The 26,040-nt window shown below is 41.7% G+C and overlaps 1 protein-coding gene across 1 annotated transcript in view; it reads left to right on the top strand.

Annotated features, from left to right (window-relative positions):
- GPR139 (G protein-coupled receptor 139) overlaps positions 1-17,294 on the top strand; it is a 46,344-nt gene extending 29,050 nt beyond the window's left edge. The window contains exon 2 of the mRNA XM_019987272.2: positions 13,044-17,294. Coding sequence (XP_019842831.1) covers positions 13,044-13,978 — 935 coding nt within the window. The 3' untranslated portion in view covers positions 13,979-17,294. The remainder of the gene's footprint in view (positions 1-13,043) is intronic.
- The last annotated feature ends 8,746 nt before the right edge of the window (positions 17,295-26,040 follow it).

The raw sequence follows: 26,040 nt of genomic DNA, 5'->3' as shown, positions 1-26,040 counted from the left end.
CCTCTACTTGGTTAAAATAGATCGTAAGCCCCTTGTGGACTCGTTCCACCTATGTGTTTGCACAGCACTGCATCTGCAGTGCATGGCCCCGTGCCTGGCACAGGGTGAGTTGCTCAGTAAATGTTTGTGAAGTGTGTAAATGAGTGCCAGCCTCCTTTAATTGTCCCATTGTCCTTGACTGCACAGAAGAAGACAGGCAACAGAAATGAAGCTTTCATACTGGCTGTGTTTTATATGCATGATTGATAAGAAATTTGCCCATAGCTGCAAATACCTACCCCCAGCAGCCATTGGGAGACAGATGGTGCTTAGCGCAAGATGTTTAATCAAACAGTGACAACCTGAGCACAGCCACAATTAGCCTCTGACACCCAAGTGAACTCCAGATGAAGAGCCCAGAAGCCTCTGATTTCCTGTTGGTCCCCTGACACCCAGTGACCATCACTCTGGGTCCACAAAACTGTCAAGCAAATGAGCATCCTGTGTACACAGCAGCCACCAGTGGCAAGCACCTGGGGTGAATCCCAGGGAGGATTAGCCGGTGCGAGCACCATTCCATATCCGGAGGAGCCATGGAGAGGGCCCCAGTCATAAGCCTTGTACTTGAAGGAAGAAATTAGACCCTCAGAGGCAGAGATGAACCCCCTGTCTCTTTACCCTTGTTTATTCCCAGGGGCTGGGAGTGGTAGGTGTCCTTTTTTAAAAAAAATAACTTCTTACTTTGTATTGGGGTATAGCCAGTTAACAATGCTGTGATAATTGCAGGTGAACAGTGAAAGAGTTCAGCCATATGTATACCTGTTTCCATTCTCCCCCAAACTCCCTTCCCATCCAGACTGTTGCACATCATTGAGCAGAGTTCCATGTGCTATGCAGTATGTCCTCATTTTAAATACAGCAGTGTACATGTCCATCCCAAACTCCCCATCACTCCCTCCCCTTCTTTCCCCCTGGCAACCATGATTGTTCACTATGTCTCTGAGTCCCTTTCTATTTTGTAAGTTCATTTGTATCATTTCTTTTTAGATTCCACATATAAGGGATGTCATATGATATTTTGCCTTCTCTGTCTGATTTACTTCACTCAGTATGACAATCTCAGGGCTTCCCAGGTGGCGCTAGAGGTAAAGAACCCACCTGCCAATGCAGGAGATATAAGAGACCCAGGTTTGATCTCTGGGTTGGGAAGAGATCCTCTGGAGGAGGATGGCAACTCACTCCAGTATTGTTGCCTGAAAAATCCCATGGGCAGAGGATCCTCATGGGCTATAGTCCACGGGGTCACAAAGAGTTAGACATGACTGAAGTGACTTAGCACTTAGTATGACAATCTCTAATCTCTAGGTCCATTCATGTTGGCTCTATTTCATTCTTTTTAATGGCAGAGTAATAGTTCATTGTATATATGTACTACATCTTCTTTATTCATCCCTCTGTTGATGGACATTTAGGTTGCTTCCGTGTCTTGGCTACTGTAAACAGTGCTGCAATGAACACTGGGGTGCATGTACCCTTTGGGATCATGTTTTTCTCTGGATATATGCCCAGAGGTGGCACTGCTCTATTTTTAGTTTTTTAAGGAACCTCCATACCATTCTCCATAGTGGCTATACCAGTTGGTGAGTATTCTTGAAGGACTTACAAATCCTCTGTAGGGAATTTTTCCCTCAGCTACCTCATGCTATATACATGCCAGCTCATACCCACTGTTAAAAAAAAAAAGAAAGAAACAGAGAAAGAATTGACCCCTTTCTACTTAATGGTCAGTTCCCTTGAGCTAATCAAACATACTCTAAAGTCTAATAAATTGTTTTTGGATCCTAGGTCCAGCGCACATGTAGTGGGCCAGTCTCTTAACCCACTGAGCCTCAGTGTTCTCAACTCTATAATGGGCCTATTAATAAATAGTATCTATCTCTTAATGTTGTGTAAGGATTAAATCTGATTCCAGTAAAACCTGTAACAAGTGGGCCACAATAGCAAGTGCCTAGTAAAGGGAATCATTATTAATAAATGTCCCAATTATTACTGCATATGCTCAGCCCTTGTATTACAGATCTGTGTGAGTGGAAGAACTGGGAGAGGCATTTGACACTTTTGCATCCAACTTCAGTCAACTTCTTCACCCTCTGAGCCTCAGTCTCTCTCATCTATAATAAAGGGATGAAAAGAGTATTTACTTTATTAGCAAATATTTTATATTGGATATTTGAAAGTGAAAGTGTTAGTCACTCAGTCATGTCTGACTCTTTGCAATACCACGGACTGTAGTCTGCCAGGATCCTCTGTCCATAAAATTTTCCAGGCAAGAATACCGGAGTGGGTTGCCGTTCTGTTCTCCAGGGGATCTTCCCGACCCAGGAATCGAACCCAGGCTTCCTACATTGTGGGCAGATTCTTTACTATCTGAGCCACTAGGGAAGCCCTGTTGGATATTTAATATTAGATAATGTTTGATATTATAGACATGAAATATTCTTCGTAGATGAAGAACTGAGTTCAGAGTCTGACACATGTAAACACTCAGTAACTGTTAGCTGCCCTGAGAGAATCCCAGGGACGGGGGAGCCTGGTGGGCTGCCGTCTCTGGGGTCGCACAGAGTTGGACACGACTAAGCAACCAAGCAGCAGCAGCAGCAGCTCTGAGAGGATGGTGAGGGATCTTCCTTTTTCCTTCTCTTTGCCTTGGCACATACTGGTCACACTCTCTGGGAGCCCTCCCTTTTCTTGTGTACCTTGTGTTAAACCCCTGCTCACCTTTACCAAATGGGAGCTATGATGCTATTTTTTAAATTATTGCTTTATTAACTAGCTCACTTTGCAGATCTGGAAATTGAAGCTCTGAGAAGGGAAGCGACTTGTCCAGGAGCACAGAAGTGTCTATGTGAGAACTCAGTCTAATCCCAAGGAGTCTCCTAAAAAAATTGGAAAGGCTAAGGATGCTTTCTTTCTTCAGTTTTATCAAGATATCATTGGCATAAGTGTAAGATGTACAGTATGATGGCTGACTTACATATAGTATGAAATGATTACTCCAATAAGTTTAGTTGACATCGTCATCTCATACAGATGCAATACAAGAAAAAGAGAAAGCAGAGAAGGAAACAAAAATAGTTTTCCTTGTGATGAGAACTCTTAGGATTTACTCTCTTAACAACTTTCATGTGTAACATACAGCAGCATGAAGGACACTTTTACTGACCAAGTAAGAAAAATAAGTCAGAGGTCTCTTCTAGAGCCAGTTCTCCAAACCTCAAGAACTACACCAGGAGAAGCCCCACCTGGATTCGTGCTGTTGCCTCTGCATCAGGCTTTTGCCTGGTTCAGTTTGTCGCCTTCACAGGACTGGTCATCACACTCAAAGACACTAACTGAGACCATTTACCACACGCTCTCCCTGTACCAGGCACCATGCCAAGAGCTTTATCTGTGTGTGATTCCCTCTAATCCTCAAAATAGCCCTCTGGACCAGACACCACTGTTACCCTCATTTATCAGTTCCCCCTGCATTTACTTGCCCAAGGGTGCCATGAGAAATGTGAGGATCTGGAGCGCTAACCCAGCTCCTCCAGACTCCAAAATTCATGCCTCTCACTTTAACCCAAGCCCATCCTTTCTGATAACTCTTCTGCTCTGTGTTTTCTGGCCAGTCACCTCAAGCCCTGCCCACATCTGTCTCTGTGACAAAAGCCTCAGAGCTGAGAAAACACAGCTGCATCCCTCACTTGGTACAAAACTTGACCCAGAATGGCACCATCAAGTGCTCTCAAAATGCTTCTTAGACTTCCCAGCTGTGCCATCTTGGGCAGGTGGCTCACCCTTCCCGAATATTAGTTTCTCCTCATTTGTAAAGTGGAGATCAGAGAATGCTTGCACTGCCATTTTATATACTTCTTTAAATCAACTCACTTTTTAAATAAAGTTATTTTATACACAGGCTTTGATCACTGCCCTAAATGGAAAAATAACATTCCTCTAATACCATTTAAATTAAATGCATAACTTTGAAAGTAAAAATGTTCACCAGCAAATCTCATAAAATCATCTCATCTATACAAAGCCACCCAGCACACAGTAGATGCTCAATATATGGCAGTCATAAGACAATGAAGCTTGGCACTGAGAAGTGTGGTTTGGAGACATTTGAGTAGTTGGCCAACTTGAATGTGGTTTCCCAGTTGAGAATCTAGTAGTTGTCGTGGTTACCCAAAGAAGCTGCCCCTGGTCAAAAAGCCAGAATCAATTTTACTGACAAGAGAAGGCCAACTGATTGGCCCTTGGCCTAGATGCTGACTCCCTTCTCCCCATTGCCCTGAGTCAGACTGACTGGCCTGGGGTGGCAGCCATCTTAGCTCTTGCTGACTAGGCAACTGCAAAGGCAGGCTTGGTTGACAGTGGTTTAGTCGCTAAGTCGTGTCTGACTCTTGTGACTCCATGGACTGTAGCCCGCCAGGCTCCTCTGTCCATGAAATTCTCCAGGCAAGAATATTGGAGTGGGTTGTCTTGCTAGGTCTCAACTAGTCCTGGTCAACACCGGAAATGACTACTTCCTTAAGTTCTGAGGGAAAGGAAAGCTGCACCATGGATCCAGGTCCTAAGACTTCCTCAGGGCAAATCCCCACAGCGTTTTTGTTTTTTTTCTCCCATGATGGTAGACATCACCAATCCATCACAGCACTACCAAACACAGGTGTGATTTTGGGGAAAGTTTCAATATGGTGCCCAGCAGCCCCTACCAATCAATTGAAGATTTAATATTTTTGTCATCCCTGCCTCAAGCTCTGCTCTCATGCTAGGCATGAGATCCTAGAGTGATTCAAAGAAAGCAGGAAACACTGATCCTACTATGAAAAGAATACATTCAAATGCTATGTGTGGCGACAAGTAGTATAACAGTGAAGGACATGATAGTAAAGTTACAAAGAAAATTAAGGGGCTATCAAAATAAGAACTAGAATTTAAAAAGAACAGAGGCTGTTTCAGAGAACGGAAGAGACAACTGAATCATCAAGTAGTAAAGCACAATGTTTTTCCTCCACCAAACAGAGAAACAAAGAGGAGGCTGGAGGTGAAATACAGATGCAGCTAGAGGGATTGGGAATGAAGAATTTCCAGATAAGGTGACAGGACTGTAATGCCCAGAATGATCCATAGAGGTAAACAGGACTCTTCTATGGATTCGTTGAGAGCTCGGACTCTCTCCTATTCAGCTGTACTTCCAGCACGGGGTCTGGCCTCCAGCTCAATATTGTCTGCTGAACTGAACAGTGTGTTCAGGCCAGATGTGAAAAGTAACAACTAACATTTACAGAGTGCTCATCATGTTCTGGGAGCATTTTACACACTGTATTTCCTCTATCTTTCCATCAGTCTATGATGGTATCATTTATATTGATGCCAAATTCACAGATGTAGGAAATGAGGCTCAGGGAGATTAGTCACTCTACTTCATAACTTCTTCCACTACGATTTGCAACTTTTAGCCTGTAAAGAGCAAAAGGAACAAACGGCCCTTCCAGGAATCTTGAAGGCATCTCTCAGGGATTACCTTCCTATGAGGTGGGGCCCCGCCACCTGATCTCCACTCCACCAGCCACAGTCAGTTTTATGCCTCTAACAACCAACTTCAGGAAGGACATTCCACATTCCCTGGCTTCTGCTCTGAACCAAGTGGAACAACAGGAAACAAGGATGGCCACTGGCCAGCAGGCAGTGCCTGGGGTTGGAAACCCTTCCCTGCTCCTCTCCTAGGAGCCCTCAGGAGGGCACAACCTCCTGAAGACCTCCTGACACCATCCACAGAGGTCAAAAAACCTGAATACCAAGTCTTGTCAGCATCATCTTCCCCACCACCCCACCCCCACTGGAGACAGATTTTCCTGATGCTGATGGGGTGGGAAAGGTCCAGAGGGGGTGGGGGCGGAGTCAGTCAGCAGATGCAGAAGCAGCCTGGGCACGTGGGGGTAGGTTAGGATGCATTTGTTTTCCTTGGGTTTTGTGGCTCCTTCTTTGGGGAAAGGAGAGAGCATCTTGAGCAGGGAAGAGTTTGAAGAGCAGTGAGGGAGCAGTTAAGGACAGGACAGCTGAGAGCTCTTAACCTAACAGGACGCAGCACCTAGGCAGCAGTGTCTGTGGGAAAGCAGGGAGGGGCACCGGGCTGCTTCTTGGGGAGGGGCACAACCTTGAGCTCTCAAGAGTACCTGGTGTTCCCAAGCAGCGTGGAGCAGAGCCCAAAGCCCTTTCCTGTGGGCCTTTTTTAAAGGCATTCAGGAAACACCTCCAGGGGGTTCAGAATTGTCCTTTAGGCTCAGCTGGGGCACTCAAGGCACAACTCGTCAGAGGCAGGGGATGTCCCAAGCTGAGTGCTGTCCTGCCGCCAAGTTGAGCCCCCCTCCTAGCACACAGCATGGGTCTGCTCTGCTCCTTGAGAAGCCACAGGTATCAGGCTGGGCTCTCGGGTCTTCCCTGATGTCCACCAGGAGGCTGGGCACCTCCGGGTAGTGGTAACCCACTTCCGGATGCCACTGATGCCACACATTCTCTGCAGTGGAGGCACAGATGACAAAGACATTGGCCCAAGGGTGGGAGAGTATACAAGAGGGTCATACTCCCCCTGGCCCTGCATCCCACAGGTTTGGGCCCACCATGCACTCAGGGCACTATAATCATCAAACACTGCAGAGCTGTACTCCTTGGGGAAGGCATCAGTTGTGTAGCTCTGAGCCCCATCACCCCCCACCACACACCTGATACTCTGCATCGCAGGTGTGGCAGCTGCAATGGAAACAATGCCTCCTTCCTCTTCTGGACCCTCTAGATGCAGCAACCTGGTGCCCTCCCCACCACAAGGGAACCAGGGCAGTAGCACCAGCCTGGTTCAGGATTCCAGAGCTAGCATCATTTTGTTTCCCCTTTCTCCACTCCAAGATCTGTAATTGAAAAGGTAACAGTAGGAAAGTGACAGCCCAAAAGAGGCAATGTCCCATCACACAATTCAGCCCCCACAGCTGACTAAACAAGGACACTGCTGATTTCTTGCTTGCAGGACTTGGAAATTGCTTTTCCTAAAAATCTGTCCTTGAGGTACCTTCCAGCAGCCACATAAATAACATGACCAGAATTGCTCACAATGTCAGGGGTCCTGCTGTATCTGTAGGACATGTGGACTGCCTCTTCTAGTGCAAAACATGGGCATCTGAAGGAGAGGAGGATTCATTTAAGTCACAGGGGATGGTGGCTGAAAGGGTTGAATGGTTCTCTTTTGGGAAATTCACAAGAACATGATTTAGAATGCAGAGAGAGAGGATTTATAGAAGGTAATCCCAGGAATTTAATCAGCCCAAATACACAACTCTGTTCTTTTTGGAAGACCTGCATGGACCAAACGTCTGTGGTATCAATGGCCTGCTCTAGTTCACGTAACTGCCACTGCAGTCAGAAAGTGCTCTTTGCTGTCTAACCTAAATCTTTTTGTAGCTTCAACTTGAGCTCCTTTCCTTCTTACAAATTCTATTAGCTGTCTTTAGGAAGAGAGGAGGCAGACAGGGAGGGAAAGAGAGAAGAAGAAAGCGAAAAGGGAGAAAGGGAAGGAAGGAGAGAGAGGGGAAGAGAAAAAATGTGTTATCCTTTAAACCAGCATTTCTACTTTGGAGAACTTATTCCACAGAAATATGCAAAGATGTTTATATATTTGTAAACATCTGTAGTGGCCAAAACTGTAGTGGCCAAAATAATAAAAACTCTGTAGCGGCCAAAATAATAAAACAAGTAATGTCCATCCATAGGTGAATATTTCATGAATATTGTTGACATGCTGCTGCTGCTGCTAAGTCGCTTCAGTCGTGTCCGACTCTGTGCAACCCCATAGACGGCAGCCCACCAGGCTCCCCTGTCCCTGGGCAGGCAGTGTTCCAGGCAAGAACACTGGAGTGGGTTGCTATTTCCTTCTCCAATGCATGAAAGTGAAAAGTGAAAGTGAAGTTGCTCAGTCATGTCTGACTCTTAGCGACCCCATGGACTGCAGCCTACCAGGCTCCTCCATCCATGGGATTTTCCAGGCAAGAGTACTGGAGTGGGGTGCCATTGCCTTCTCTATTGTTGACATAGGAAGATTCTAATTTCTAATTAAAAAAAAAAAAACCAGCTTGCATGACAGTATTAGTGTATGATCTCATTTTGCGGTGATGATCATATTACTAATTATATTTATAATTATAGGCATATAAATATCCTGGAGAAACAAACACCAAATGCTTAACCTCTGTTCTGGTTGCAGCATCGTAAACTATTGTAAACCAGTACTTAGAGCCTTAACACAACAGTTTGGGATTGTTTGTCCTGGTTCTTAGGCTGACTGGGCTCAGCTGGATGGCTCTTGCTCCAGGTCTCTAGCAGTTGCAGCAGAGGCGCAGCTGGGACTGCAGTTATCGGGGGTTCCACTGAGCTGGACATCCAAGAGTGCTCACTCACATGACAACTGGTGTTGGATGTCAGCTATGAACTCACCTGGGGCTTTCAATCAGAGTCCCTACACACGGCCTCTGGAAGTGACATGGACTTCTCACAGTTGGACTCCAAGACAGAGCTTCCCAAAGCAAGTATTCTTTTGAAAAACTTACAGTCTAGTTGTGCAATGTCACTCCCACAATAGTCTACTGGTTAAAAGGGAGTCACGGGACCAACTCTGAATCAAACGGAAGAGACTACACAAAGGCATGAATACCAGGAGGTGGTTCACTGAGGGCCATCTAAGCAACTAGATATTGTAATATTTCTAGGAAATAGGATTTGGACAGACTTTCACTTTCCAGGGTCTGATGTAATAGTTAAATGTACAAATGCAGGAGACAAAAAGCCTGGCTGTCCTGGCTCACCACTCGCTTTCTGAGTGACCTCAAACAAGTTACTTATAACCTCTCTGAGCCTCAAAGCTTTCAGATAACTGTTAAGACCTCACAGGGTGGTTGTAAAGATTAAATTGAAGTATTGTGTGTAAGATGCTTAAAAATAAATGTTCAATAAAAGTAAGTTAATAATATTATTATGCAGTGATATGTTTAATTTTTGCAAGTATATTTTACTTTTATAATTGAAAAAAATAATTTTCAAAGACCAAAAAAAAGAGACATGTAGCAGAATTAAGAGATGTAAACTCAGAACTCCCAGTCAGGGCTCTTCTGAGGAATCTGAAGGGACTCTTAGACCTCATAGACATAGAAAATACCTCGGAAAGACCTTTACCCTTCCCCTCTGCTCCAGTCAACCGTCCAGTGGTGGGGTCTGACAGCCCGACCTGTGTTGTTCTTTTAGCTGTTCCCCAAATCCTCTCAAATTTGTGTACGGTAAGCTGCAAAGTATAGGAAACGAATCCCCCCAATAATATAACCAAGAAGCTTTGCAATCACAAAACATGGGCTTTATATTACCCAGGAGCTTAAACCTGTCCAAAGACAACATTGACAGAAAGGATTTGTTTTTTAGAAGCATTGACATTTTGATCATGAAGTTCATGGGGACTTGCTTGGATGGGATTTGGTTGGGTTTCCACACAACAGATTCTTGGGCCAGTTAGTTTGAGGAAAAAACTAAGAAATGGAATTTCAGGTGGTGATGACTCGGGTTCCTTCACTTATTCAACCTTTATAAATACAGGGCCTGTCAACACCGCTCCTTTTCTTTGGGGAAAAAACTGTCACAGTGGAAATGAAAGGATTTTTCAGTGTGAGGAATTATAGCAAATGTCAAACCTTAAGAGTTGAAAATTCTACTTTCTGATTTCTTTTTCAGAAAATCAATACACAGGCACTGTTCCATTCCCCTCTGGGTCTCTGTGGCTCACACATCTCTCTCATCCCAAGGATGTCTTAAGTGTTCTTGATGTTGCCTTGGGGGCAAATCTACCTGCATGAAAGAAATGGGAAACTCAATGGCTGCGGGTTAGTTTCTCGAGAGATGCAATTACTAGGAACTTAAGGAAATGTCAAATATGAATAGCTGGCAATTTCATCTGAAGTTGATGACTTGCCTGGCTTAAAGGACTAATTAGATGGAGCTTGAATATTTTTAAAGAGTTTAGTTATGAAAGATTTTTAGCACCACACTACAAATAGGTTTCGATGAAGAAGTAAGAGATGGTGGTGAAGAGTCACTCTCTGCAGAATATATACAGTCAGCTCTCTGTATTTGTGAATGGCAACCCAGAGAGTCAGAGAGCCATCTGTACTCTACAATTTTATACACAGGACTAGAGCAGTGGCAGATTTTGGTATCACAGGGGGGTCCTGGAACCAATACCCTGTGGATACTAAAGGATGACTGTATGACATTTTTTTCTGGGGAGACCTCAGCATTTATTCATTCTGTCTTCCCTTATAAGGCGGGAGCAGAGCAGGGACATGAGAGAGAGCGTGGGCATTATTTAATGAATGGAAAAAGAGGTTCTGAGAAATAATGGCACTTTTCTAAGTCAGAGGCAACCTAGAGAACAGAAATCACTTTTCTCTGGCTGGAAACAAAGTGGAACGTGATATGCCATAAAGTCAGACAAAGCTGGATAAGTAAATTTTTGAAATTTCAGGATTAATAAAACAAAGAATTTTGCTTTAATGGGCCTCTTTTCTTAGGTGTTGACTTAAAGTTTATTTATAATGTTTCTTCATTATACAGGGTGTAGCATACCTGCATGGTACTCCCACCCCTGTTTAGAAGTATTGATATTATCAAGTGGTTTTGAGCTTGGGTATTAGTCCTGGGTTTGAATACTGGATAATTAATATAATTGGTACCTTAACTCTCCACCACTTCAAAATGTAATTTCCAAGTGCCTTGAACAAGAACAAGGACAGCACAGACTTAAACAAATAAATCAAAAACCTGACAATGCCAAGTACAGAGAGGTCATGAGCAACTGGAACACTCATAGTCTACTGCTGGGAGTGCAGGTTAGTAACACCACTCTACGGAGCAGTTCAGCAATATCCGGTAAAGGCGAAGGTGCACATACTCTGAAACATAGGAAACACACTTCTAATATGTATATACTACCTGAGAGAAACTCTCACATGTAGCTACTTCTCATGGAGAGCCATATCAAGGTATTAACTATAGCAGATTGTGAGAGCAAAATCCTGAAACCAGTTTAAATGCGTGTGTGTGTATATATATACACATATAGATGTCCATATAATATGTCAGTATATATATACACTGTAGACAGCTAGATGTATATGTCTATGCAATACGTGTATATATACATAGAGACATATATAGACATACGTTTGTATATGCATAAATATGTCTATGGATAAGTGAATAAATAAATTCTGGCAAATTTATTAATGGGATTGCTCTATAGTCATTAAGATGAGTCAAACAGATCTACATGTATCAGTAAAAATAGATCTCAAAAGCATCTTGTTGAGTGAAAAACAGCATCATGTAGAGTGGCAGGTTCTGCATAAAAGAAAGTTAAGATTATGCAAATGTGGCCCCAGAGACGACAGCACTGTGGCTGCCTCTAGGGAGGGAATGGGAGAAGGAAAGGATGAGCTGGAACAATTTCAAAGAAGACTTCAACTGTGAATATAGCATCATTCCTTCTTTAAAAACAAAATTAAAGCATATGTGGCAAGATGTTAACATTTGTTTAATCTGAGTGATGAATACGCCAGGGTGTGTATACTACATTTTCACTTGTGAACTATTGTGAAATAATTTTAAAGATGCATGCAAGACAGCCCTGGATACCAGCCCTGCCACTGCACTTCAAACAAGGGACATAAATTCTCTGAGACCCTTGTTTGCAAACTATGACTGCTAAGTCACTTCAGTCGTGTCCGACTCTGTGCGACCCCAGAGATGGCAGCCCACCAGGCTCCCCCGTCCCTGGGATTCTCCAGGCAAGAACACTGGAGTGGATTGCCATTTCCTTCTCCAATGCATGAAAGGGAAAAGTGAAAGTGAAGTTGCTCAGTCATGTCCGACTCTTAGCGACCCCATGGACTGCAGCCCACCAGGCTCCTCCATCCATGGGATTTTCCAGGCAAGAGTACTGGAGTGGGGTGCCATTGCCTTCTCCGAAAACTATGATTAACAATGTTCAAATTTCAGAGTTGGTTGTAAGTTAATGAGAGTCAAGTGTAGAATGACTTTCAGATGTTATCCATTGGGATATCCTTTTAGAATGAGTCCCTAATGACTTTGCAGATGTATCTTACTCAGAGAGATATTTGCTTCTTAAAATTGATCAGAAATTATGTGGATGCATTTCAAAACAATTCTGATCTCCAGAAAAATAATGTATTACTATTCTTTTTGCAAAACTATATACAACATGTATTACACAGACATGTAAAGCACTAATTATTTAACTATGATTGCCCTGAGGGAGGGGTAATTGGGTGGTTGGAGTATAAGAGTGGAAGGAAATTTTATCTTTCTCTCATATTAACTTTAATTATGTACCATGTGTATAAACTACTTATTCTAAAAATAAATATAATTTATTTAAAAAATAATTTAAAGGTCATAATCTTCTCCATTCTAAACCCACTTACAAAGGAAAGGTCTTAAAATCTAAGTTCTAAAGATTCTCTAGAGGTCATAGAGTCCAATCTCCTACCTGAGCACAGGAAATGCCATTCCAGCCCCATATCCTCCTTGAAGTCAAACGAAAGAAAGAGCACAGGATTAAGGATTAGGAGATCTGAGTTTGTTTCCTGTCACATGAATTACTAACTCTTGACTCTAAGCGAGTTCCTTGCGTTCTCTGAACCTCAGTTTCATTTCAGAAATGAGGACAACCGCAGCACCACTGTTGTGACTGTGTGAGGACAGAAAAAGTACAATGTGAACATGAAATTTTGTCATATAGTATCAGGATGTTTATATGAGATGCAACTGCAGTGCAGAAGTTTCCCTCAAGAACATGGGTTCAGTCCCTTTGATTTCCGTGGGAGTGCCCAAGACACTATTCCTAAGGGGCCCCTAGTAACCAATAAAGTCACCTTGCTTCAGATGTAAACCAGATTCTCTTCTCTCCACAGCAAATATCCTAACCGTGATCATCCTCTCTCAGCTGGTGGCTAGGAGACAGAAGTCTTCGTACAACTATCTCTTGGCACTTGCTGCTGCTGACATCTTGGTCCTCTTTTTCATTGTGTTCGTGGACTTCCTATTGGAAGATTTCATCTTGAACATGCAGATGCCTCAGGTACCCGACAAGATCATAGAAGTGCTGGAATTCTCATCCATCCACACTTCCATCTGGATTACTGTCCCATTAACTATTGACCGGTATATTGCAGTATGCCACCCGCTCAAGTACCACACGCTCTCCTACCCAGCCCGAACCCGGAAAGTCATCGTAAGTGTTTACATCACCTGCTTCCTGACCAGTATCCCCTACTACTGGTGGCCCAACCTCTGGACTGAAGACTACATCAGCACGTCCATGCATCATGTCCTTATCTGGATTCACTGCTTCACTGTGTACTTGGTACCCTGTTCCATCTTCTTCATCTTGAACTCCATCATTGTGTACAAGCTCAGGAGGAAGAGCAATTTTCGCCTCCGTGGCTACTCCACGGGGAAAACCACTGCCATCTTGTTTACCATCACCTCCATCTTTGCCACCCTCTGGGCCCCACGCATCATCATGATCCTCTACCACCTTTACGGGACACCCATCCAGAACCGCTGGCTGGTGCACGTCATGTCCGATGTTGCCAACATGCTGGCCCTTCTGAACACGGCCATCAACTTCTTCCTCTATTGCTTCATCAGCAAGCGGTTCCGTGCCATGGCAGCCGCTACTCTCAAGGCCTTCTTCAAGTGCCAGAAGCAACCCGTTCAGTTCTACACCAACCATAACTTTTCCATAACAAGTAGCCCCTGGATCTCACCGGCCAACTCACACTGTATCAAGATGCTGGTGTACCAGTATGACAAAAATGGAAAACCTATAAAAGTATCCCCATGACCCCATAGGTTTGACACCTAGTGCCTCTGCATAATCCATTGCCAGATGGGAATGTGGCCCATCCTGTGGCTGAAGAGCTCTCCTTAAGAGTGCTAACCTGATTTCCTGTCTCCACAGACTGAGCACCTTTCAGACTGGTAGATGAGAAAAGATGGAGGAGAAAAACAACAAAAGCTTGAATCTTGTTTTCATTTATGCATTTGTTTCCACCAAGTCATGTAGACAGCAAAAGTCTCTACCAGCTTGAAGATGTCATTGGAGGTTGTGTCATTCTCCTGTTGCCTGTAAGGACACACCAGAGAGAAATAGTCTATGGACTTAAGCTTGGCATCATCCAGTCACTGGGAACTGCTCATTTACGTGACACATCAAGCCACAGTAACACATAGCTGAGCCCACACTCTTCTTCTGAGAACTGAGATCATCCATCATTTCCCTGTGTTGTTACCAGCAGCTAACAATGCAGACCGATTCGGGAATTGTCCAAGGCTCCCTTTGTCCTAGGGAGGGTTTTGGTCTTGAAGTGGCCCTGACATACCTATCTGCAGAATGACACTGAGGGGGCAGGGGAGGATTGAATCCTGCACAAACTCTGGCCAGAGTTTCCGTGAAAATGCTCCAACCAACATAACCATGACCCTCAGACCCTCAGGGGTCTAAGATCCAGTCTTTCTATTTGCCATCATGTATAGGTTTTATCTAACACCTCCAAAACAAAGACCCTGCCTGGTGTGCAGGGCCATAGGAGGAATTCTTGAGCCCAGAAAAACAAAAAATAAGCCCACTCTTGCCATAGTTTCAATCCACCCTTGAGTCAGCTGTGTATGATCTCTTTACTGAAATAGCTTCTTCTTGCTGTGCCACTCAAGCTTCCTGGAGAAGCCTTTATGTGTAGTGTTGCCAACCCTGCCACCCTGCTTGCTGAAGCCCTCACCAAACTGTTTTATTTGAAGTGACTTTTGAACTGGATTTAATTTTCGAGGGTCAGGAACAGTAGCTCTCCAGGTGTGAAAGGAGGCAGTCTCAGCTCCACCCCGCAGCCCAGCTGGCATTGCCATTTGGTCGCAAATGGTGATGAGAAGGTGCCCATGTTGTCTGCATGTCTGCCCTTTGATGCACATGGCTCAAAAGGGTGGTGCCAGTTTTCAGTGATGCTATTTAACCCAGATCCTTTGCAAAATAATACAATATGAATTTATTTATTCTTCCCTTGCCTGTACAAGGCAAGAACAGTTCTAGGGTATAATTAATGGAGGTTTCCCTGGGAATTACCACTCATGTGTGCATACACACAGACTTGAATACATTAGGCTCCTGTGTACACCATGGTGTGTTTTGAAAGAAAAATCTATGCTGGAGTTTTTCTCAGTTTTTTTTTTTTAACCTTCTTCCAGATTACCAGTATTTGAAGTTATCCCTGTTCTGAAAGAAGTATTCCAACATGATTTTGGAATTGTATGATATTTTTGGTGACCCAACAAAAAGCAGAGAGTCCACTTGAAACACTTGGTTCCTCGGGCTGGATTTTTACTGCACTTTTGTCCCTAAATTGGAAGACACATCTACCCTTTTAAAGGGAACTTGCAATAAATGAGCAGGGTAGAAAAGGCTCCAATGCCACATAATCCCGAAACTTCAGCCAATACCCTCAGCATTAAATCAGTACAACTTTAGGTTACGTTCACCCTAAAGATCCTAATTCCTACTCTGTTTAAATGATTGCAGAAGAGTCTCGTCTCACCCAAAGATTAGTTCTGAAGTCAGTGGAAAAAATCTGGCAGAGCCAAAGTTACCTCTGCAAAGTTCTCAGGAAGGATCCATGTTGGAGACCATATTCTATCCCTTAAAATTCCTAACTCAGATAAGTTTTTTTTACCCCAGCATTGGAACAGTTTGCTGTTTCTTCCACTGAAGACAGGACAGAATTGACTTACATTTAGAGACCGTATTGTGTGACTCCATTGTATTTGAGAACGTTAGGATCACACTGGTGCAGCAAGGTGCTCCCACTAAAAGATGTTCATGGAAGTTTGAATGAGGGAAGAGCAGATTCGTATTTTCCAGGTCACACTCTCCCCAGGGCAGTGTGCATCGTGTGGGAGAATGGGCAGATTTCCCGTTAAGTTGCATTTCTGTTTCTTTTTTTGCCAAGCATGTGTAGTCAGGTACCTGTTCATTAACTGTGTGTATGATATGACTCCATCACACCCCTTTGTGAATGAACCAAAGGCTACCTACACCTAATATATATAAGTATTTATTTGATTATTTATTTTTAAACAATAGGTCTGAAAAATGCTAGTTTGAGCTATACATGAATGAGTCACTGTGCAATATCTATAATGGTTAAGCAATTCCTTTTTGAGAATGAATGTAAGATGAAAAATATGTATGTGGATCTCAGTGCTCTCTGCTCCACATTTTTAGGTGTGTGTAAAAATTAATTATTGATGTTTAAAAAGTAAAAGCTGAGTGTGTATTTGGAATGTTTTCCTCATACACTCATTTATTACTTCTCTTAATAATAGAGGCTATACCAATTAGTATTTGATCTCTTGTCCTTCTGACTGTATTTTATATTTTGATACAATAATATTTAAAAGAGGTCTGATTTTTGAAGGCAGTCCATGAGGAGTTGTCTTCTGGTTATCATGCATACAAATGCCTGTTGGCTTAGGTTGATACATATCTCCTAAAATTTATCTCAAATAATATAAGGACTTTTAATTTATTCTTATTTATAGTAATAATTGTGGACAAAATTTAAAAGCTTTTTAAAGAGAAAACAAACTTTTAAGCCTTTTCTTTGAGGCCAGTTTTGGAAATATAGCTTTGAGTTTTGAAGCCTGTCACATAAACAGCTGCTGTTGATGGCACATAAGCAATTGCCTTATATCAGGTTTTTGTGATGCCCCTTTCAAAGACTGTTAACTAGCGTCCCTCCTGTATGATCTGTGTCCTTGGTTGGACATGCAGTGATGCTACACATGTACACACTGTGTCTTTCTACTGAACAACTCAAGGACTGAGCTGCCTAATGGGAAGGAAATAAGGAGGATGACAAAGAAACCGTAAAAGACAGACCATGAGAAGGCACGAAGTTCCATCTTGCAAACACTCTGCAAGTGGAAACTTACTTTGCACAGTTGGTGCCCACTGGTCCAACCTGAGGGGCCTATCTGAACTGAATAAGAGACTCAAATGTTGGTTATTCCAGTTCGAAGAATGGAAAAAATGTTACCATAAAAAAATAGTAAATGTTCATATTTTCTTAATTAGATATTATATTGTGTTTGGACTTGTTTGTATTATAATAAATTCTAATATGGTGCACAATTGGGGTTTCGTATATGCATATATGCTCAAGAGATGGCAGAACTCAAATTAAAATTTTGAAATAAGTATCTTCCTTATACTTTGTGCTGGTGCTAGAATGAAATCTGCATCCCACCTGCCCCTGGTTATCCAGGTATATTCCAGAATTGAAGACTATTGAACTCTGCTTTCTATAATCCTAAACTAGGGATTTCCCCGGTAGTCCAGTGGTTGAGCATCCACCTTGCAATGCAGGAAACACAGGTTCAGAGAACTAAGACCCCACATGCCATGAAGCAACTAAGCCCACACGCTGTACTACTGAGCCTGCGCACTCCAGAACCTGAGCACTGCGACTACTGAGTTGCCACTACTGACCCAGCGTGAGACATAACGAAAGGTTCCCCGTGTCGCAGGGAAGCCCAGATGCAGCCAAATAAATAAATAAACAAGCATTTTTTTAAATCCTAAATTAGGTATCTTACTGGGAGTAAATCTGAATTCTCTCTGATAACATCCCCTAGGCATCTTTGAGATAGGGAGGGCTATAACCATGGTGGAAATCTAGCAGAATGGCTAAGAATTTAGGCTCTGAAGTCAGAGGGTCACAAGTTCAAGTCCTTGTTTCTCCAAATACTATCTGGGTTGCCTTGAACAAGTCCTTGAAGATCTCTGAAATATCGTCCTCATGCAGAAAGTGGTGTAAAAGTTAACTTTTCCCAGGTAACTGCAAGGTAAGCAGACACTCTCAAGGTCAGGAAACCAAGGTTTGGAGTGAGTCATTGTTGGCTACAACTTTGCAGGCTCTACCACTTTCTAGCTGTGTAGCCTTGGGCAATGTTTTCAATCTTTTGGAGTCTCAGTTTTCTCTTCATAAAACAGGGCTAATAGTAATTCTAGTATATACTTTATGGGATGATAATTATTAATAGTACAGTTAAAAAGAGCCTCCATTGTACATTCTCTTACAGGTGAGGATGCGAGGCCCAAAGACATCAATGATTTGTCCAGAGTAGAACCCAAGCCACCCAACACTTTATCCTTTCCACTCTACCTCATTGCACCTCTGCAAGATTCTGACTCATCCCTTCCAAAGTTCACATCATTTTTGTGCCCTTTTTAGAGTTGGGTATATTACCTAGTTTTCCAACTCTTCAAATACAGGTCATCCAAGCATGAGATATATTAAACAGCATCATAATTAAAACACTTAATTTGACCTTTCCCTGTGAGGTAGGATTTTTTTCATTGACTCTATCAGGAATCCTAACCACAGCTCTCAAACTAGCTATGCATTTCCCATACATACCACCATCAATTCTGACAGCCACCGACAAACTATTGTCATAACCTATCTTTGCATCAACCTGAAGAATGAAAGTAACTTACAAGTTGAGAGGGAAGTACAAAAAAGCAAAGATTTTGCTAAGAAGGTTGCAAACAGAAGCTGATAGGCATGACCTCGTTATTCTCATTAATTTTGTTCACCAACTCAGGGAGGCAAAATAAAAGTGAGTTGAAGGAGGTTGAACTGCTAAATAATAATCCTTTTAGTAGTACACTTGGTTAAATGTGATGGCTCAACCTCTGTGAGGGTGTACAATTAATCTGAGTACTTGCCAGACACAACAAGGGGGATAAGAGTTTCATGTCTATGGGATAAATAGACACTGAATTTCCTGGGTTTATTGAGAGAATTTGTCACCGTCATGCCAGAAAAAGAGAAAGAAAACTTTTCTGATTCAAAAAGAGCACAACAAGTCTACAGGGAAGAAAGATGCCATCTGACCAACTCTGCATGAGGCATTACCTTGTCTATGGGGCTTTGTTACCTAGTGAATGGCAGAAACATAATATTTTTCTCCACTGGGGATAGAACAAGAGGGAATGAGACTTAAACTGCAGTACAAAGGATCCAGATCAAACCAAAGAAGAAATTTTTGCAGTGATGTCTATTAACTCCACAAATGGTTTTCCATTGGGATTCTTAGAATCTGCTTCTCTGGATGTATTTCCAAATGAATTGTACAATAATTAGAGTCTTGGAGAGAAGCAAATCTCACTCAGATGATTTCAATAAAAAGACTTTAACAAAGAGACTATTAAATAATGGTCTGAGCAAGATCATGGCAACTCTAAAAAGAGCTATTGTGGAACCCAGGAACTAGAGATAATAGGAAGACTTACCTTCCTAGGCCTGATGGGGTAATGAGAGGAAACAATTGTTACTGCAGTTCAAAGTAGGCTGTGCTTTGTAGAAGGGGCCCTCCAGCAAGCAGGTCCCATGCTGCTGCCAGAGATATAATGCCAGAGAGGAAGGAAGTGACACCCCAACCTCTTTTTTCCTTCCCACTGATATCATACAGATGACTCCACTGGCTGATCTCAAAGAGAAGTCAGCCAGGAAAAGTGCAGGTGATATAGTCCATAGCGGCCAGATCCCAAGGCACAGGGCAGTGAAAAATCAAAGGTGAAGTGAGATAGGAAACAATTACAGAATAACAAGCAAAGGTTAAATTCTTATTTTACTATCACCAATGCTGGACAAGATCTTAGAGATTACTTCACTCAAATATCAAAAGAAAGAAAGCTAAGAGATCCCTTTGTCCAAGATTACATGACCTAGATGTTTGGCAAGTCCAGTATCCAATGATTTCCTAGCACATTCCCAGAAACATATGTTATAGACCTTTACAAGCTTGCTTTCTAAACTTCATCATTAGAAATTTCTTTCATTAATCTTTAGCATCTCCAATGACTAGACTGTCAACTTGAATATGTCTAGGAATGCAAATGAAGAATATCAAGACAGTGGGCATTTATTCAATATCCACGTGTCCCAGGCACTCCCATGGTCATTGATTTATTTGACTAATATTTATTGAAATACACTGTGTGCCAAGATCTATTCTAGGCATAGTGATTCAAGACAGATTCAGTGAACAAGACAGATAGGGTCTCTGCCCTAGTAGGGGAGACAATACACAAAGAAGCCAATAAAATAATTTCAGATAGTGATATATTCTAGGAAATAAATAAAAGTAAGTGACTCAGGTCACATAGAAAGAACAGCAGACAAGTTAATCAGGGAAGGTCTTTTTGAGAAGGTAACAGAACTGGAATCCAAATTAAAAGGAAACAGCCATATAAAGAGCATTCCAGGCTAAGGGGGAAAGGACAGAGTCCTTGAAATGGGAATAACTGAGTACTCAAGGAACAAAGAGAAGACTAGCATTGCTGAAGCATAGTGATCCAGTAGAGAATGGTGTTGAAAAAGACAAGGAGGGGTGGGCAGAAGCAAAATCATGTAGAGCTTTGTGGGCCCTGGTAAGGAATTTGTGGGAAGACAGGGTAGAATTTTAATCAAAAAGTTGATGTGATCTTATTTCATTTAATCAGCATAACTCTGAAAATGTTGTTACCTCCATTTTTCAGATGAGAAAGCTAAATCTCTGGGGATTAAATTAAGCTTGTTTTAATACAAGGTCATAGTGAGTAACTTACAAATTGTTATTTAAGCCCAGTCCTGTCTAGTTCCATGAAACACTTCATCAGGCCACTGTGACACATTTTTCTTGACATCCCAACACTCTCCTGAATTAGCAGTTTGTTCCCATTAGCATTTTCACCATCCAAGGTTGCTATTTCAGCTAAAGTCATCCTCTAATTCCAGTAATGGGGATTCAGAAACCACCAGGTCATATTATCATATGGTCTATTTCATGATCCAAATCATGTGTCTCATGAAATCTGACAGAGTATCAGCCAAACAAGATTATGAATGAAATGATATAGGCTCTACTAGAGGGCAAGGCATTAAGTACATACTTTTTAAAACTTTCTTGAACCACCCTCAGTAATATTTTCGATGTCATTGTCTTGTAAGTGGTTTTGTGTGCAGATTTCAACTCTTAATCTTTCTCCAGTTTAAGTACTGGTCTTTCCAAAAAAAAAAAAAAAAGCCAATGCTTCTGTCCAAGGTGCTGATGCGATTGGGCCACAAATTTGGTTTAAGCATTAACACTTAATGTAACAAGTGTTTCATTTAACATTAAGCATATGTTAAGAAGATTTTATGTATGAAGATTCAGATTTTGTCCCCCCTTCATTAAAAAAAGGTATTGGGACAACATTATTTACCTTATGAAGCAATTTTAAATCGGATTTCTTACAGAAACAAAATCCACTGTGGTCTTGCTCTTCTACCTCACAGGAGCATTGCATGGGCAGAGTGTGTAAAAAATGTAGAATCACAGACCTCAATGGGCTTGCTGAACCAGAATCTGAATTTCAATACAATCCCAAGATGATTCATACACATATTAAAGTTTGAGGCGCACTACACTGTTACACTTTTAAACAGTGGTTTCACACCATTGAGAAGCTTTTGAAAAATCCCAATCCCAAGATGAGATCCAGAGAGCAGTATTTTTTAAAGTTCTTCAGATAATTCTAGTGTTCAGCCAAGAAGGAGATTTTTTTTTATACTGAAGTATAGCTGATGTACAATTATTATATAAGTTACAGGTATGCAATATAGTGATTCACAATTTTTTAAGTTTACACTCCACTTATAAAGTATTGGCTATATTTCCTGTGTTGTACTCTATTGTGTTGTATTCTTGCAGCTTATTTTATACATAGTAGTTTATACCTCTTATTCTCCTACCCCTATCTTGCCCCTACCCTCTTCCCTCTCTCCACTGGTAGCCACTAGTTCGTTCTCTATACCTGTGAGTCTATTTCTTTTTTGTTACATTTATTAGTTTGTTTTATATTTTAGATTCTTCATATGAGTGATATCATAATTATTTGCCTTTCTCTGTGTGACATATTTCACTTAGCACAATATCCTCCAAGGTCATCCATATTGTTGCAAATGGCATGTTTTCACTCTTTTTAAGACTGAGCAATGTTTCACCATGTGTATGTATGTGCATATACATATATGGCACATCTTCTTTATCCATTCATCATGAACACTTCCATATCTTGGCAGTTGTAAATAATGCTGCTATGAAAATTAAGGTGTGTGTATCTTTTTTTAATTAGATTTTTGGATATATTCCCAGGAGTAGAATTGCTGGATCATATGGTAGTTATATTTTTAGTTTTTTGGGGAAATCTCTATACTGTTTTCAACAGATGCTGCACAAATTTACATTCCCACCAACAGTGTATGAGGGTTTCCTTTTCTCAGGGGAAGATTCTTCCCAAAGAAAACTTTATGTCACTATCATAAATGAAAACTGGTATCACCTGCCATAAACAGATAGCCACCATTAAAGAAAAAGGTCAAAGACTGTCAGTAATTCTTACCTTACATAACTATCAGAAACTGATATCTACTCTCTGGTTTTTTTTTTTTAGAAAAGGTAGATGTTAAGGGCCTACTACCACCATATTGAGAATTTTCTTTTTTTTTTTTTTTTCTTTTAAGGTTTTTTATTTTAAAAAACAGTGGAAGAATACACACAAATCTAATAAAAGCAGATCTGAGTTATCAAAAAAACAGAGACAAGAATGAAAGCTAGACTTGGAGATGCATACTTTTGTAGATTTTAATTTTTGTTTCACAAAAGTTATGTACTAACTCATAGCAAAATAATAAATGTATAATAAAATCTTTTTATAAGCACACAGATATAACAGAGCAAAATATTAATGATATTCATCTCTTTATGATTTTTTGTTATTTACTTATTTAATTTTTATTCTGTTTACTTATTTGTATTTTGTGAGTTTTCTGCAGTAAGTATTATTTTCTACAATAAATATGTATGTGATTTTCAGAATTTTCTTTAACCTAAGCAGAAGAATTAATAGCAAAATAGAAAGGTAGAATTTTTTTTCGCAGTGTGCTTCAGTGTAATGGCCATCTCAGTCCGCTCATACACCCTTTGTGTTATGAACACTAAACTTTGAGAAACGTGGGAGTCTGCAGCAGTTTCTTTATTTCAGTGATTCCCAACATCAGGTGCACTTTAGACTCACCTAGAGTTTTTATGCCTATGTCCTGACTCTACCCCCAGATGCTTTAAATCAGAACCTCTGGGAATGGGCCCAAGGCATTAAAATGTTCTAGAACACTTCCAGGTGCTTCTGATGTACATCCAGAATTGAGAATCTGCTTGCCTACTTGGTAACACTTGAAGAACTATAAGAACTGAGAAATTACAACATCGCTTTCCCAAATAATCTGTCATCAGGCCAGTTCCCTCATTCAAACTCTCCACAGTTTGTTGAGGTTTCATGGCATTCGCACTTCTCACTGTTTGAGGGGGCTGACAAGTCATATCCATCTATCCCCTTACTCTCATTGTGGAACCAACTGAGAAACTGATTCAAGAAATATACTAGTGAAGATCAATTATCAGCTGTATTACTAGAAGGGTAGGTTGGAAAACGTCAGTTGAATTCAGGGTCAGTGAATTTCCTACCCAACCAGTTTAGATCTTGGTTCAAACATCCCTGAGGGAATCTGGAACTGTGTACAAGACAGTTACCCAGATGATTGCAGGCAGAGTTTCTGTTCCCCAAGTAGATCGCTACTAGTGGGGACAATTCGAGATGGACATCCATAGCCTCCTCTAGAAGCCAAGCTTGGATCACAATGCAGTTAGGGTTCCAATATGGGAGATGGGGGCACAGAAAGAATTTCTCCCTTCTAGAGGCCTGAGAAACAGAGGGAAGGGGGTTTTCTCACATATGTTGTGCTCCTTCTTCCAGTCCTACAAATCAGTCAAGGCTTTCCTTCCCCATCAAGGATGGAATGAAAGAGAAGGGTTGAGAGAAGTTATATTCCAAATACTTCTGACTGTAAGATTAAGAATTCCTAAATTATGGGCTAAAATAGAACTATTAGAAAAAACAATTCCCCTATACTCACTTCCTCATGACCTAGGGAATTTTATAATTGTGACTCAGGGAATTTCACAACCCTTAAGGAGACAGACAGTCAGGTGTGCCGTACTGTTAAAATACTTTGAGAAAAGGCAAGAAAAGATTCTTCTGATCTACCTAGGGCTTCACTGTCTTCAAATTAGGGCTACTGGGCACATCCAAAGGCATGATTCAATCTTCAGGGTCTGAGATTCCAGACCCTGGTATATCGAGCTGGCACACGGGTACCTAAAAGCTCTGAAATCAAAAATAATTTTAATTGACTTTAATTAAAATAAGGATGCCAAATAGCACGTTTAGGAGTGAAAAAAAATGGTGTCAATACCAGACATCTTCATAACTTTGCCACCTCCAAGCCCCCATATTTCTGGTTTGCAAGGATATGGATTGTGCAGATCTGGATTCAAATCCTGATTCCATCACTTGATGAGTGACATCGGGCAAGTTACTCCCAGTCTCTGAGCTACTGCTGGATAGGGTGTCAAATGAAATAACAATAGTGGGAAATATTGAAATATTTATAATATTATTAAGTGTCTAGAAAATATTTGTATTATTAATAAACTGTATTATTATCATTATTATTTAGGTCCCTTTGGCAAGGACAAGAAGAACATGGCATATTCCAGGACTTCTCTGGGAAACTTGGTTACCTTTACAATGATGAGGACCCTCCCAGGAAAAAGGGGTTTAGCTGTGTTATTTTCTAGCTCTCTCCTTTTTCCAATGTAGAAAAAGCATATCATTCATTGCAGTCATCCAGTGGCAGTCCCTGAAAAAGATCATCATCAAAGATCTGGAAGACTAGAGCCAAGCCATCAGTCACTCCATGCATGCTTGTCCTCAGTCACTTCAGTCATGTCTGACTCTTTGTGACCCTGTGGACTGTAGCTGCCAGGCTCCTCTGTCCATGGGATTCTCCAGGCAAGAATACTGGAATGGGTTGCCATGCCCTCCTCCAGGGGATCTTCCTGACTCAGCAACTGAACCTGCATTTCCTGCATCTTCTGCATTGCAGGTAGATTCTTTACCACTGAGCCACCATGGAAACCCCCAGTTATTCCATGGTGGTTTAGTCACTTTGTCATGTCCGATTCTTTGTGACCTTATGGACTTTAGCCTGCCAAGTTCCTCTGTCCATGGGATTTTCCAGGCAAGAATACTAGAGTGGGTTACCATCTCCTTCTCCAGGGGAACTTCCCAACCCAAGGATTGAACCCAGGTCCATTGCAGGCATTCTCCTGCACTGCAGGCAGATTCTTTTCCAACTGAGCCATCAGGGAAGACCATACTCACTCCATACTCAATTCCAATTTTCATTTAAATGTGGCCTCTAGTTTTACCTTAATTCCTTCTCTCAGACAGTTTGCATCCCCTGCCAATGTCTAGAGCAAAACCTCAGCCTTTAGGGGCAATATGATGGCGATTGCATAAAGGCCACTTGCCCATCTTATTAGAATTGCTATCACTTGGTTCTAATGATGAGAAAAATGGAAATAGTCCTTCCTCTTGGTGGATGGAGGTTGGTTCAGATGACCTGTATGTCCCCACTATGTCAAGTATGTCTCTAGGGCTCTGAGAGAGGATACAAATATTCCTCAGCTGGAGACAAGGGCTCCTTGTTATTGTAAATTAATCTTGTAAATATCTGATTTCTAAGGATTTGTAAGGAAATGACTCCCTACTGCCATACATGTGTGCCTCTTAGTGCATCTGATTGCTGGGGCATGGTGATGTGTTTTGACATTGCTGTGCCAGTGAGGTCTGCGAGGGAAAGGCCACAGCCATGAGGGGAAAGGACAGGGTCATCATAGCATCAGTCATCTGGGGAAGAAGCAGGTCAT

The sequence above is a fragment of the Bos indicus genome, chromosome 25, assembly GCF_029378745.1.
Source record: "Bos indicus isolate NIAB-ARS_2022 breed Sahiwal x Tharparkar chromosome 25, NIAB-ARS_B.indTharparkar_mat_pri_1.0, whole genome shotgun sequence".
Classification (NCBI taxonomy): Eukaryota; Metazoa; Chordata; class Mammalia; order Artiodactyla; family Bovidae; genus Bos; species Bos indicus.
Note: the sequence above shows the minus strand (reverse complement) of the source record. Positions and strands in the feature narration are given on the sequence as shown.